The sequence below is a fragment of the Lepisma saccharinum genome, chromosome 24 (genome assembly GCF_977018435.1).
Source record: "Lepisma saccharinum chromosome 24, izLepSacc3.1, whole genome shotgun sequence".
In the NCBI taxonomy this organism is placed as follows: Eukaryota; Metazoa; Arthropoda; class Insecta; order Zygentoma; family Lepismatidae; genus Lepisma; species Lepisma saccharinum.
In genome coordinates, this window is record NC_139252.1 from 36107094 (window position 1) to 36120613 (window position 13520).

At 38.1% G+C, this 13520-nt stretch overlaps 1 protein-coding gene across 3 annotated transcripts in view; it reads left to right on the forward strand.

Moving 5' to 3' along the window:
• Positions 1-4931: 4931 nt before the first annotated feature.
• Positions 4932-13520, forward strand: part of LOC145978032 (synaptic vesicle glycoprotein 2B-like) — a 53562-nt gene continuing 44973 nt past the window's right edge. For 2 of the 3 annotated variants that reach the window (XM_083110419.1, XM_083110421.1), the window contains exons 1-2: positions 5110-5199; positions 13292-13426. In XM_083110419.1, coding sequence (XP_082966545.1) covers positions 13354-13426 — 73 coding nt within the window. In that variant the 5' untranslated portion in view covers positions 5110-5199; positions 13292-13353. Of the gene's footprint in view, positions 4956-5109; positions 5200-13291; positions 13427-13520 lie in introns of those variants that run through there. The other variant, XM_083110420.1, reaches the window with a different exon arrangement.

Sequence of the window (13520 nt, forward strand, 5' to 3'; positions counted from 1 at the left end):
GTAATACAAGCAACCCCCTCTCCCGTAGATGCTTGGACATGTATGGACTTAAAAATAGGTAACATTCTTTTAGAGTATAATATTATAACTGCAATAAGATTACATTGCATTTCTAAGTAAAGGATTAGGGGAGACAGTCGGCCACCCTTGCCTCCCATGCGCACGCCTATGAAAATGAAGCTTAAAGGTTCGTTGGGTGTTGAACGTTCTCCTACTTATAAAAAATTATTTTCGCACCTGTTACACCTATTCCTAAAAATAGTGATTCAAATTTTTGTAGCAAGTTTGGTGAGTTATGATTGGCCAAATGGAAGTTTTTTAATGGAAAATATTGAGTGAGAAAACTTCTAGTTTTTCCTATTTTTGGTCGAAATGCGTCTAACCTACTATAAAAATCTTGGGGAGAAGGGAGCCAGAGATGTTTTGTGGGGCTTCAGTCCCCTAGCCCGCCTGAAACGCCGTCCCTGATGAGGCGGACATAAGGGAATAAGAGCGAATATTCTGAGGGAAAGTGACTCACTAGATGGACAGTTTGATTCATATAGTCATTGTTACCCATCACTGTAACATTTGTAAGAGTGCAGTGAAAAATTTAAAAATACTTTTAATCACAAGTTACTTTATTTGCAAAAGAAACTAATTTTTCCAATTGTCTCTGCAATAAAAGCAGTGTTACCCTGTAATCAATGGGTTCCGGGTTCGATACCTAGTAAAAGCACATGGTGGTTCAGATCCTATTTTAAACTGTGGGTCCAGTCCCGATTAACTTCTCTGTGCATAAAGAGGACTTAAAACGATTATTATTATTATTTTATGGGTGCACATGTAACATTGAAATTTTCGGTATTTGGAATAGTATTTATTTTGTCCTGTATATTTATTTTTTGAAACTGAAATATGCAATTCGTAGTATTATACAATATCAATTGTTTGCAAATATATTTATAACAAAAAAACAATATATATATTTAATCGTTATAATTGAGGATTTGGTGTTTTAGACCTTTAATTTAACATATATTAAGAACCCGGTCTCTGGCACCGTGAGCGAACAACAAGGTAATTTATCTCGTGTGACCCACGAAGGGTTAATCGGAACTGAACTTATAGTTTAAAAAATCCATACCACTGTGCAACTTTCCTCCACCGGGGATCGAACCTCGGACCCCTTGATTCAAATACAACAGCGGTACTGATACACAGTGAAGGCGCTTCGTGGTGCGACACTCGGGGAAAATGTCTGGAGAGGAAGGGGGCAAGACAATATTGCAAGGAGGCAGTTATATTACATGCACATGGTGTGTACCAGTGCATGAACCGAAAGAAAGTCACTTCGGAAAAGTCAAGTTGTATATTTATTGGTCCTCTCTTTCTCCTGCGTCTAATAAACAAGAAATAACAATAGTCTGTGATCTTTTCATCTTGCACACGGAGGAGCCTTCCTTTCCCTTTCCCCCGACCACAAACGCTGCCGGCGAGAAGTGATAAATGGTTACCAGAAACTAAACAATCACGTTCACTGCGCAATCTCATTGTTTGTAATTTTGTCAATAATAATAATTATAATAATAATAACGTCTTTATTGAGAGGGCGTGTTTCGGTCTCGCGGACCGTTCTTACAACAATGACCATTATACATTGGTAGCACGGTAGTACTATAAGTTGGCAACTTGAGTTCGCTCATTACACATTGTTCGTTTCACTGAAACACTTTATAATTAGGGTAGCCCATCTCAAAATATTCGGGATTAGATCTGAATTCCTTAGTGTGGAAAACTTTGTCAAAAAATGATTTTCCCGTCGATGTTTTTGCCGTCGATGTTCTCGTCGTCGATGTTTTTACGGTCGATGTTTTACCCGTCGATGTTTTTACCGTCGATGTTTTTGCCGTCGATGTTTTTGGCGTCGATGTTTTTGCCGTCGGTGTTTTTGATGTCGATGTTTTTGCCGTCGATGTTTTTGCCGTCGATGTTTTTGATTTCGATGTTTTTAACGTCGATGTTTTTGCCGTCGATGTTCTTGTCGTCGATGTTTTTACGGTCGATGTTTTTGATGTCGATGTTTTTGCTGTCGATGTTTTTGGTGTCGATGTTTTTGCCGTCGATGATTTTGCTGTCGATGTTTTGTGCTGTCGATGTTTTGTGCCGTCGATGTTTTGTTTGCGATGTTTTGTCGGCGATGATTTGACGCTACACCGAACATTCCCCGCCTCCTTCCCTCTTCCCAACACGTGTTTGCAGCAAGTGGCAACCGTCGGACGGCTGTTAGTTTCAACTCCCCAAATCGCGGTAAACACAAGAAAGGAAAACGTATTGTTTTGATGGTCCGAATTGCAAAAGAAGGTGTAAACAATCAAAGCCTTACATTTCCTCTGGTTTTTTTCTTATTTATTATTTTCTCTTCGAATGTTAACGACTTTTGTTTCTGACAGAAACACCCTTGTTTAGGGATGGTGATCTCAAAAGTAAAAGCCCATAAGAGCCCATACTGAACTCTTAACTTGGGCTCCACTATAGTATACATGACATGTTTCTCGAATTCCCTCTTTTTTCTGGATTATAATGAAAATTGCCACTCAAAAATAGACTAAACTTGAATGAAATTACAACAATTGAAGACTAAAATTGGTAAACGCTGCAAGTGCCACAATAATTCAAACACCATTTTTCACGTTAAACTGTGAAATGTGCCATGCTTTATAATGTGGTAAACGTGAAATCTGGTTGGTAGTCCTCTAAGTAGTTCAAACGGCGTGTAAAGAGGTCATTAGTGTGCACGTTCTTACGGGCTGATGTGCGGAACGATGCGATTTCCCAACACTTTTGCTTTTGGCACTTACAACGTTTACCACTTTTAGTCCTCAATTACTTATGCGCTGTTCTTGAAATATAAAAACAAAAACTGATACAATTCTTTTTTCACCCTGTCACAGTCCCTTTAATCCCAGATTAAATAAAAACCGGACGCCTTGACAGTGTTGAATCTACAAATTGAAACTAATATTTTCGCGCAACAAAGTACAGCTCACCGCTCAGGAGATGATCCCCAACGGAAGTGCAGTGACGTAGCGACAGGCGATTCCACTATTAGGGTTAGGGGAGTGCACCGTGAGTGAGAAACATATGTGGGTTCGCTGTAACCGATGCAGCAATACAAGTCGTTTAGGGTTACCAGACGTCCTGTTTTACCTGGGCTAATCCTCTCTTTCGAGTCCTAAAATGGTCCGGGCAGATTTTTAGGAAAGTTTGGAAATGTTCTCTTTTCTGTTATTTAATAATAATTGTTAATATTATATCCTTCTTCAATTTCAAAGTAAAGAAATACAACACTCTCAATTGCAAGCACAAAGCCAAGAATTTTTTTTTCCAACAAAGAAAAAATGTTGGACTTTTGCATCTCTTCTGTTGTCGCCGCTCGTCGCGTAAGGTTTTGATTTCAAAGCATTTGTGATATCTACCGCTGCTAATGGTGATCAGCAAGTTTCTAACAATAGGTAAGGATATGCGATACGCCGTGGCTTTCTTTGATTTGAGTTTCACGACATCAGAATTAGTAATAAACAATAGTTTTTAACTGCTGTTCTCTTAGTTGTTACATATCAGTGGAGAAGTGAAGTTCTGTGAATCAGCGATCTGAACCATGCCGAAACGCAAATGTGATTTTAGTAACGACTTACCTTACAAAAACGGTTTCCTGACTTTAGGCCTGGAAGAAACAACTCAAAGGCAGAATGTCTTGCAGAATGTACATTTATGTTATTATTTTAAAGTAAGAGACCGAGTTTCACAACCGTATAATATTACGGGCATAGTGAATAAATATTAGAATATTCAGACATATGCCTATAATGAGACCTATTATTAGTTATACGGAAACGGTGTGAAATTGTTTTACAGGGATGTGTGATCTATAAGCTCACCAAATGCCCTATATTCTTTTTAAAATTCTTTGAAATGCAGTCTAAATAATGCACAGGATAAGCAATACAAAAGTGTTCTGGCCACTGAAAGAAAAGCAGCAATCTGTTGCTGCGGACACGCTCTGCGTGATTGACGCAAATTAACTCCCACGCACTTCGAAAAGGATACTAGACCGCAGCGGAAGGCTTTCTGCTACTCCTAAAATTTGCAAATGAATCGGTCCTTCCCTTCACCCCTCGTTTGTGGATCTTCTCGTGAGCGGTGAGCTTTGTACTTGGCTTGTCACCAACGGATAGACATATACTTGTAATTAAACGCGTCCTTTAATTCCCTCAGATACGAAGTTTCTCAAAGAATAATACAAATGTCCACCGAAAACTAAGCGTTGGCTTGTCACCAAACGATTCAAGAAAAATTGAATGGACTTATCTATGTATTTCGATGTAAGAAAATGGTTGATCCGTGACCGCTAGCCATTTGACTAGCCCCGCCACTACCGGGACCGAAGAACCTTCCAAAGGTCTCCTCCTCTTGCCCAAAAAAACGTAAGAATACCAACCACCGTTACTCAATTCCTTATATAGGCGATTGGAAAAAAAAACCAGTAAACTGGGCTATGTCCACCCCCTTCAGGATTGAAAGGACAAAATTTTGAAACTACCCGTTTTCTGCAAGCTGGCTTTCACCGTCACGTAGGCCAGCTCTGCATAAAAAAGAAGTATGGCTGTCACTAAAAAAAGAACATTGAACATGCATAAAAACTTATATTAAAAAGGATCTTGCAATGATTCTATTATTACAACTTCGTCGTTTCACATTTACGTTCATAGCATCGATGTTTGTCTGCAGTGTAACCGGATGTCTGAGGGGAACCACACGAGTTTAGCAGCTCCATCCACACCGTCTGCTTAGTTTCAAGCGGACAACGCATCCCATGTTGGCACGCACTGGATGCTATATTTCAAGATTTATAGTTGTTCGGGTCTTGCTAATTGTCCAATGTCGCGTAACAAAAATTCATGTGAATATATCAGGTGAACTTTATGTGTATTCCACCTTGAGGAATAATTTTGAGAGGGAAAACTAATCTAATCCACTCTTTGACACAAAAAATCTGCATAAAAGTATGCATAGAGTGAATTAATCACAATTATTCTGCCGTAATGTCTATTCAAAGACCATCACGTATGGCATTGGACAAAAGGAACTTAACTTTTGTTGTGTCTGACTCAAAACTTGTAATTTGCGCGTTTTAATGTTAGTGACTCTAATAATAAGGTACAATAATGTCAAGTAGCGAGAAACTAATTAATGTGGAATATGATCTGTGTTATTAAAAAATAAGTATCAAGCAGAGTAAAAAATATGTAGGAAAATGTTTTGCAAAGTACTAAAACCGCGTCTTCATTGCATGTGTGACTCGCACCATATATATACTGTATATCTCCGTTTTCGGTTTTTACGGTATTTCACACTTAGAAAAGTAATTAAAGCTTCCCAATATGCACGGTTCGGCCCAAGTTCCGATCGTTTAATTCCGAATTTATCATTATGCACAGGCATTTTTTTTTTTACATAGTTCTATTTAGGGCCTCCCCGATGGCTCAGTGGTAACGATGTCGCCTTGTAATCAAGGGGTCCCGGCTTCCATACCCGGTGGAGGCACATAGTGGTTCGGATTCCACTTTAAACTGTAGGTCCAGTCCCAATTAGCCTTACTGTGCATAAATTGGACTTAAAACACCAAACCAATCAAAAACCTAGTACTATTTCAATGTATGTTTTTACTTCAGAATCTATGCCATTACTTATGCAGCATTTTCTGGAGAATAATATTTCCTTTCCACATACTCCTACAGCTCTTTGCGAGCAGCCATTATTTTACTGTTGTCTTCGATATGGACTACTGTCATCTACTTCATGTGCATGGAATGCGAAGAAGTATTTTGTCACTAGGTTAAGTTAGGTGCATCAGATTTAAGGCTCTTGAACATTGAAATAACGTCCCTATGCTTTTAAACACCTGATCACGTGCTCTCTGTTATCAAGCACAAAACTCCCTTTGAGCCTCGCATTACAATCCAAAATAACTCGTGCCCAAATCGACCTGAAACAAGAGCACCTGTTCACTGAAGCTAAATTTCAATCATAATTTTTTCAATAACCAATACATAGTGAAGCTTTTGAATGTCCTAAACTTGAACTTTCAAAATTACTCTTACAATTGTTTCCAGTATTCTAAAGCACTTCTTAATACTCCAATAAAACCTGTGCAAAATAATTAAACATTCGGAACTGTTACCCAAGAAAACAATGGTAATGGGACTCCTTGCACAGACCATGCATCACTCGAGGACAAGCTCCGTGGTAGTCCTTGACCTGAAAAGGTTGTCCTTGCTTCACAGAGGTTAGTGTTTGAAGCAGGAAAGAAATTGAAAATTATTTAGGCAGCTGAGGTTGTTGCTTAGTAAGCTGCTTTCTGTAATGGTGGTAAGGTTAGGTTTGTCACCTTACTATACTGAACGCAACTCCAACTGGTGGCTGAGAAACAGCGAATCAGCAATCAGTTTTATTTTGTTCGACTCAAATCGGACATTTTCGAGTCACAAGGTACCGAATGTTGTTCGCAGGATGAAACAAATGGGCGTTTGGTCCACCACATGTTGCGAACTGTAAAGCATGAGAGAGTCTTCTCGGGCAACGATATTGCCAGCACCAGAAATCAGCAGGATGTTAATGCTACAACTGCACACGTGGCCCTACATAAGGAAGTTTCACACGCAAATACACTACAAACATGCAAATAGACAACTGGCAAAAACAGAAGTATGCTTAGCAATGTTGCTTCGGGAGAGCGATGTGACCCCTTCAGCTTTTACTTCGCAACTGAGTTTGTTGACACCCATTGAGCCCCCCCCCCCCCCCCCCGAAGACTATAGGGGTACAGAAAGGGCCAGAAATAGCCATCAAGGTCAGCTGCCAGTTGGAGTTGCGTTCAGTGTAGTCAGCATTTAAGAAGTGACTGTTAACTTGATGCAGAGATTACCAGACTCCCCCTCCATGCAGCTACTTTCCAGATTTGCAAATTCATGGCTAACTATCAAGGATGCATTCAGATTCAATTTTATGTAGTAATTTCTTATTTAGTAAACTTCAAGATGTAATGAAATTATTATTTTTAATAGATGCATGGATGGGCCAAGCAAAATATTGTCACCATCCTTACATTTAACACCTAAAATCGAGATTTGGAATAGTTATCAGCTTTCCTCTACAATGATATAAACTAAAGGCAGACAAGTAACTACTGTAATATCAATGTTATAGCAGAGAAAGAAACCAATTGTAAGATGTATGAAAATAATTGTAATTTTCAAATAATTTATTAACAAAGCCAAAGCAAGATTTGTATTATTTTTTTATAACAGAATTTTTCACTAGAAGTTTTCATTCAACAGTTCAGTTCCAAAATATTATAACAATTGACACGCGAATCTGATTAAACATCAACTTATACAATAATAATTTTTATAAATAAATTTCACATCTGATTAAATATACTAAAATTTATTATTTTAAAATTTGAAAATAACTACCAAATGGCCAAAGGGGGAGGGTAGCCATATCTAATTATTGTGATGTCCCAGTGACAAGTAGGTGTAGTTCAACCTGGAATAATCAGCAGAGTCATGATGGTATTTAATACTAAAGGCAAGTTCTCAAAAACAATAAAATACAAATAGTGCAGTATTAATAAGTGAATTTATAAACCAAGCTTAATTATATTATAAATATTACCAGACATGGGAACACCAAGTCTACCTGCCCAACGGCTACCAGAGTAACAGAGAGAGAGAGAGCTGTCCACTCAACGCAAGACTACACCTTCCCTGATCACATATGTGATGTCATAATTTTCCAAACACAATCTGATTCAGATTCTGCAAGTGAGGAATATGGTTACACACATTAAACTCATATTTGCAAGATATTTAGAAAATTTTTGATCTTCGCATTTAGAAGTTTCTAACATTTTTACAGATCATTTAAGATTGATTGTTTTTTGCCTCTTGTGGTCATTTAAGATTGATTGTTTTTTGCCTCTTGTGGTCAACTGATTGATCAAGCCTTGTGCTGCTATTTGATACATCTTTAAGTTCTTCTTTGTTGCTATGTTATCCCTGGTGGAGACACATAGTGGTTCGGATTCCACTTTAAACTGTAGGTCTTGTTTATTTCACGATAGATAGTAGAAGGAAGGAGATTCTAAACTTTAATAAACTATTTACATTATAACTCTATTTTAAAATGCCAGAGAGTGCCCTCAGAAATTCAGCGTCAGGTAGCAGACTTTCTAGTTTGGCATCCTTCACAGAAAATGCTGATGCCCTGCAAGAAATTTACTTTTTGTTTGTCATATAAGCCAGAAGGAAACAGTTTTAGGCAAGCGTTTCCTTGTTAAATGACAGCTTGATCGAAGTTTAATAATTAATTTTTAATCAGATGTCTCTATTTTAAAGTAATACATAGAATGCAATAAGTGGAAGTAAAGTACCATGATAACAATACTGTTGTTAATAATAATAATAATAATAATTATTATTATTATTATAATGTCGGCAGGGCCCAAATTTTAGTGTAAAGATGATTAGTTGGACACAATGAATGATATGCTGTCTCAAAGCATTCCATACTGAAGGGGTACGACATACGTTATGTATCACATAGATGCCACTCAGATGAAGACTTTTTATGGTAAGTCAACAGTGAACAGTTTGAGGTTTAGCAAACTCATATTCCGTGTAGGGTGACCAGGCATCTTGATTTTTGCATGGCAGACATTTTCATTACAATCAGGCTCTGCAGTCTGCAATGGAAAAAAAAAAGCAAATATGCCCATCCTTTAAACAATGTTTACAAAATTGATTGAGATGAATTGTTTACACATGCTGCCACAGTGCCTCTAGTTCAATAGTTTAAAAAAAATTCTAAATAGGAAGTTTCTTACAAGCAAGTGTTTGTAGTTTGGATTGTGTCCTCCAGATGTGAATGCTCCAAGCATGTTTTCAGTCTGAATAATATTTGGACAACGGACAAATTGAAACTAAAAGTAGAACCGTGAAGAAGTAATTTACTCTGATAAGCTTACTTTTCATTTTACCATGAAGCCACCAGACAGGTGGCGAAAATAATTTGCGTGGAATTATGAAAAGTAAGCTTATCAGAGTAAATTACCTATCGCCGCATGACCGCAAAACAGATATCTTTAGATACAACCTTAAGACAGTTGTAATCACAAAATGTCATTTTTCTTGCATATGTTATAAAGTTTGTGACTTGATTTTTGCAAAATTAGTACTTTGCTTCAAGCAATACATTCTAATGAAAAGTTTATTTCAAAAGGTGTCCTGCATGATAAATTCATTGTTTGTTCCTTGAACAAATATCAAATAACAAATCAGCAAATTCTGTAATAATAAAAGACTTACCTTTGCAGTCAAAAGTAGCGAAACACATTGAGTGATTGACTCATATTCTCGCCACCAAAGGTTCCAGGCTCGAATCCTAGTCATTCATCCTTATCATTATGATTAGTCAGAAGTGGCAATGCAAGATAAGATGCAAATACAATACAACATCATAACCAGTTGCCAGTTTAACAAACTTTCTTGTTATTTCATATTTGGGTGTTTAGAATGGGGGTGGCCGCGGTGGCTCAGTCGGTAACGCGTCTGACTACCATGCTCAAGGTCCCGGGTTCGATCCCCGGCCGGTTCAAATCCGGGAACTTTTCTAACGGTGGAAGCGGCCCCGGCGCCCACCCAGCGTCGAATAACATGGGTACCTGGGGGAAACCCTGGGGGGTAAAGGTGGTCAGGGGCGTGATGCTGATCACATCACCCCCACTCACGACCGGATCAAGAAAGTGTGGGGCGTTACCCCCACACCCCCTATACGCCTTCATGGCCTGGTGCTATGCACAGGGGAACACTTTACCTTTTTTTGGTGCAAGGAATCAGCTTCAGCTAGACCCTGTGGCAGAGTGGTTAACACATCACACTACGATGCCAGGGGTCCCGGGTTCTAATCCTGGCATGGATGTCTGTGAGTCTCCATTCATCAGTTCCATCAAATCATCACTCATCCTCATCTTCAGAAATTAGCCAAAAGTGGCACAAAAAGTGAAGTAAAATAAAGCAATTCAATCAATCAATCAATCAATTATTCATTCAAACGGTCTAAAACTACTGTTGTTATGATTGATGTTCTGCTTTTCATTTCTGAAAATCGGGTCACCCTAATCCCTTGCCAGTTGCTTCTGTAGTATGAATGTAACAAGACCAGGAATTGTGACACCTTTACTATAAGCCCAAGGGTGTTTGGAGCCCTACCTTCACACCCTGTGTATACTTACGTAACACAGTGGAAGGCTTCGTGCAGTTAATAGATTTAACAGTTGTTATTATTAAAGTAATATTACAGTGTCTGGCAAATATTTTTGCGAACATGCCACCATGCTCATACATTGGCAGCACTGTGCAAACAGCTCGGTAAGGTTTCATAACCTTGGTATATCAGTGTCTCACAGCTGTGTTCGTGCCAACGTGTGGCGGTGTCTTGCTGAGTGACGTCTATTATTGGTGTTGCATGTCTTTGTGTGCCATCGCAAGAATGTTGGAGCTTGAATTTAGCAATGAACAAACATTACTAAATTTCTTGTTAAACTTGGCAGGAGTGGAAGTGTCGTAAGAGACTTGTTAGTCCAAGTTTATGGGGATAATGGTATAACAAAATAGCAGTGTACAAATGCATTAGGCTAAACATTTTTTATCTGAGGTAATGAGAGAGACTCACTGATGAAGAGGGGCCAGGGCAGCAGTAACAAAAAGAACTGGCGAAAACAATGCAAAAATTTGTCGGATTGTGTGTTAAAATTGTCGGTTGAATGTGAGAAGCAATGTAATGTAATCGATAGAGAAACAGTTAGTAAAATTGTAACTGAAAAACTTGGCATGAGAAAGGTGTGCGGAAAAATGGTCCCGGAGGAGCTAATTGTTGAACAAAAGCAAAAGAAAGTCGAAGTTAAAGACCTTTTGGAGAGGCAAGATGATGGTTTTGGCCATGTTATCACTGGTGATAAAAAAAGTCATGGCCCCAATGACCTTTTTTTTCCAAAGAAAAAGAGAAACATTGAAAGGAAGACATTTTGATTACATTCAGGACATCAAGGGTAATATGATGATAGCTCTGATGGCCATTCTAGAAAAAGAGTTCAAAATTTGCTTTGAAGGGTGGACTAGGTGCTGATATCGATGCATAGCTTCCCAAGGGTAGTACTTCGAACGTGACCATAGTGATATTTAGCAATGAGGTATGTAGCCCTTTTTCTAGGATGAGTTCGCGAACTTAATTGTCAGACCTCATATGCTCAGATAGACTGATAGGACCATATCTACAGTCTAAAGTGGGATCCGAATTTGAATGTGGATTTGACCCAAAATCATTCACCTGAATTCCATTTTCAATACAATTATTTCTAATTGCCCACTACACTCCATCAGGAATCGAACTAGGAACTCTTTGATTACAAGGCAACAGCAGTAGCCACAGTAAACAAGGTAATGTTACCACAACGTTGTGGCAACGTTAGCCCCTAACATACCTAACGTTGTTACAACGTTGAATGTATGTTGATACAACGTTGTGTCAACGTTGAAGGGTCATTTTTTTCAATGTTGCTGCAACGTTGTCACAACATATACTGAACATTATGTAGCAACGTTAGGTATGTCAGGGGTTAACGTTGCCACAACTTTTTTTGCAACATTACCTTGCTGCCTGTGTAATTTACGAATATAACAATGCATATTTAAAATATGGTTATTTCGCATGGTAAGTTATTAGCAATATTGCCAAGTCATTTTTGTATATAATACATATGCGTCACAGTTTCTTTTTAAATATTATAAAAACTTTTCCTGCTCCACCAAAATAGGCAATTGTTAGTCTGGAGATTTTGATGAATTAACCAATCTCTAACTACACCTGGTAATCAGTTTCTTTTTCCAGTACTTAGCTCCTGATTATATAGTCTGGAATAAAAATATTTATCATGGGAGTTTCACTTGTATTCAACACATTTCATTTTCTGATCTTCCTTACAACTTCAATATTCACACTTCTTTCGAAGGATAATAAAACACATTTTTTCACTAATTACAATCGAAAGTATCCTTATTTGTGTTACTAAAAGTTATGTTTATTTTGCATTTGAGTCGCACTGCCATCTAGTGTACGCTGCAGGAAATAAGGTTTGGTGGTCAGTGCACACAAATTCAGATTAAACAAAACACTCCGATCTGACGCTTGTGGCGCTCATGGTGGTGATCATCCAAACTAAAGCGTATTCAGTGGAATGTTTTTTGTAACGTTGATGCAACGTTATCACAACGTTGTTCCCCTGCATACAACATTCATCATAAATACAACAAGCATACAACGTTACCACAACATTGTTCCCCTACATACAACATTCATCATAAATACAACGTTGTGGCAACGTTAGTGTGTTGACTGGTATGCTATTGGGTAGGTCACATTGCTACCACTGTTATTATTTCAATTATTGCCTTCTAAACATTTACAGTTTTATGTTACAGTGAACCATTTACTTCTAAATTATATAAATTACCAATCAAAACATCAGTTAATTTTTGAAGGGTCTACGTCTACGTGTCTGACTACCATGCTAAAGGTCCCAGGTTCGATCCCTGGCTGGTTCAAATCCGGGAACTTTTATAACGGAAGCGGCCCCGCCGCCCACCCAGCGTCGAGTGACATGGGTACCTGGGGGAAACCCTGGGGGGTAAAGGCAGTCAGGGGCATGATGCAGATCACATCACCCACACTCACGACCAGATCAAGAAAGTGTGGGGCGTTACTCCCACACCCCCCATATGTCTTCATGGTGTGGTGCTAAGCACAGGGGAGCACTTTACTTTTACTTTTTTACTACATTTAATTAATGCAACATAATGCAGTACTGAAACAATTTCTCTGATGTGATAATAACAAAAATCATTAATGAGATAAAGAAACTACATATTTCTGAATATAATTTTCAGACAATCTTTTATATTATGTAATGTTCAAGTCATGTTCAAGTTTGTTCTGTTGTTATTTGATTATATAATTTATATTTCACTTTAAAATACAGCTTGCCATAATAATATAATTGGCAATTGTTTGCCATACATTTGCACAGATACAAAATGAATTAATACATTTTTAACTCTCTTTCCTTATTGATACATTAAATGGATACAGCTGTACATTATACATACAATTAGGATGATTTTTTTTTCATTAGTGATGGTGGACAGGTGGTGCCTGGCAAGTCATGGGAGCAAAGTTGATCTGTGATAGCAGAAGATGGATGGAGAATCTGCAATATTTAAGAGAGTTCATCCTCCTCATCGCCATGTAGCAAACATATCCACAAAAGGTAACGTTTTATTTCTAATTTTTAAAAATTAAATTGTTTTAGCATGAAACAGTTTTTTTCCCTTGTAATTTGTTGAAGCTGATTTAAGTGTTCG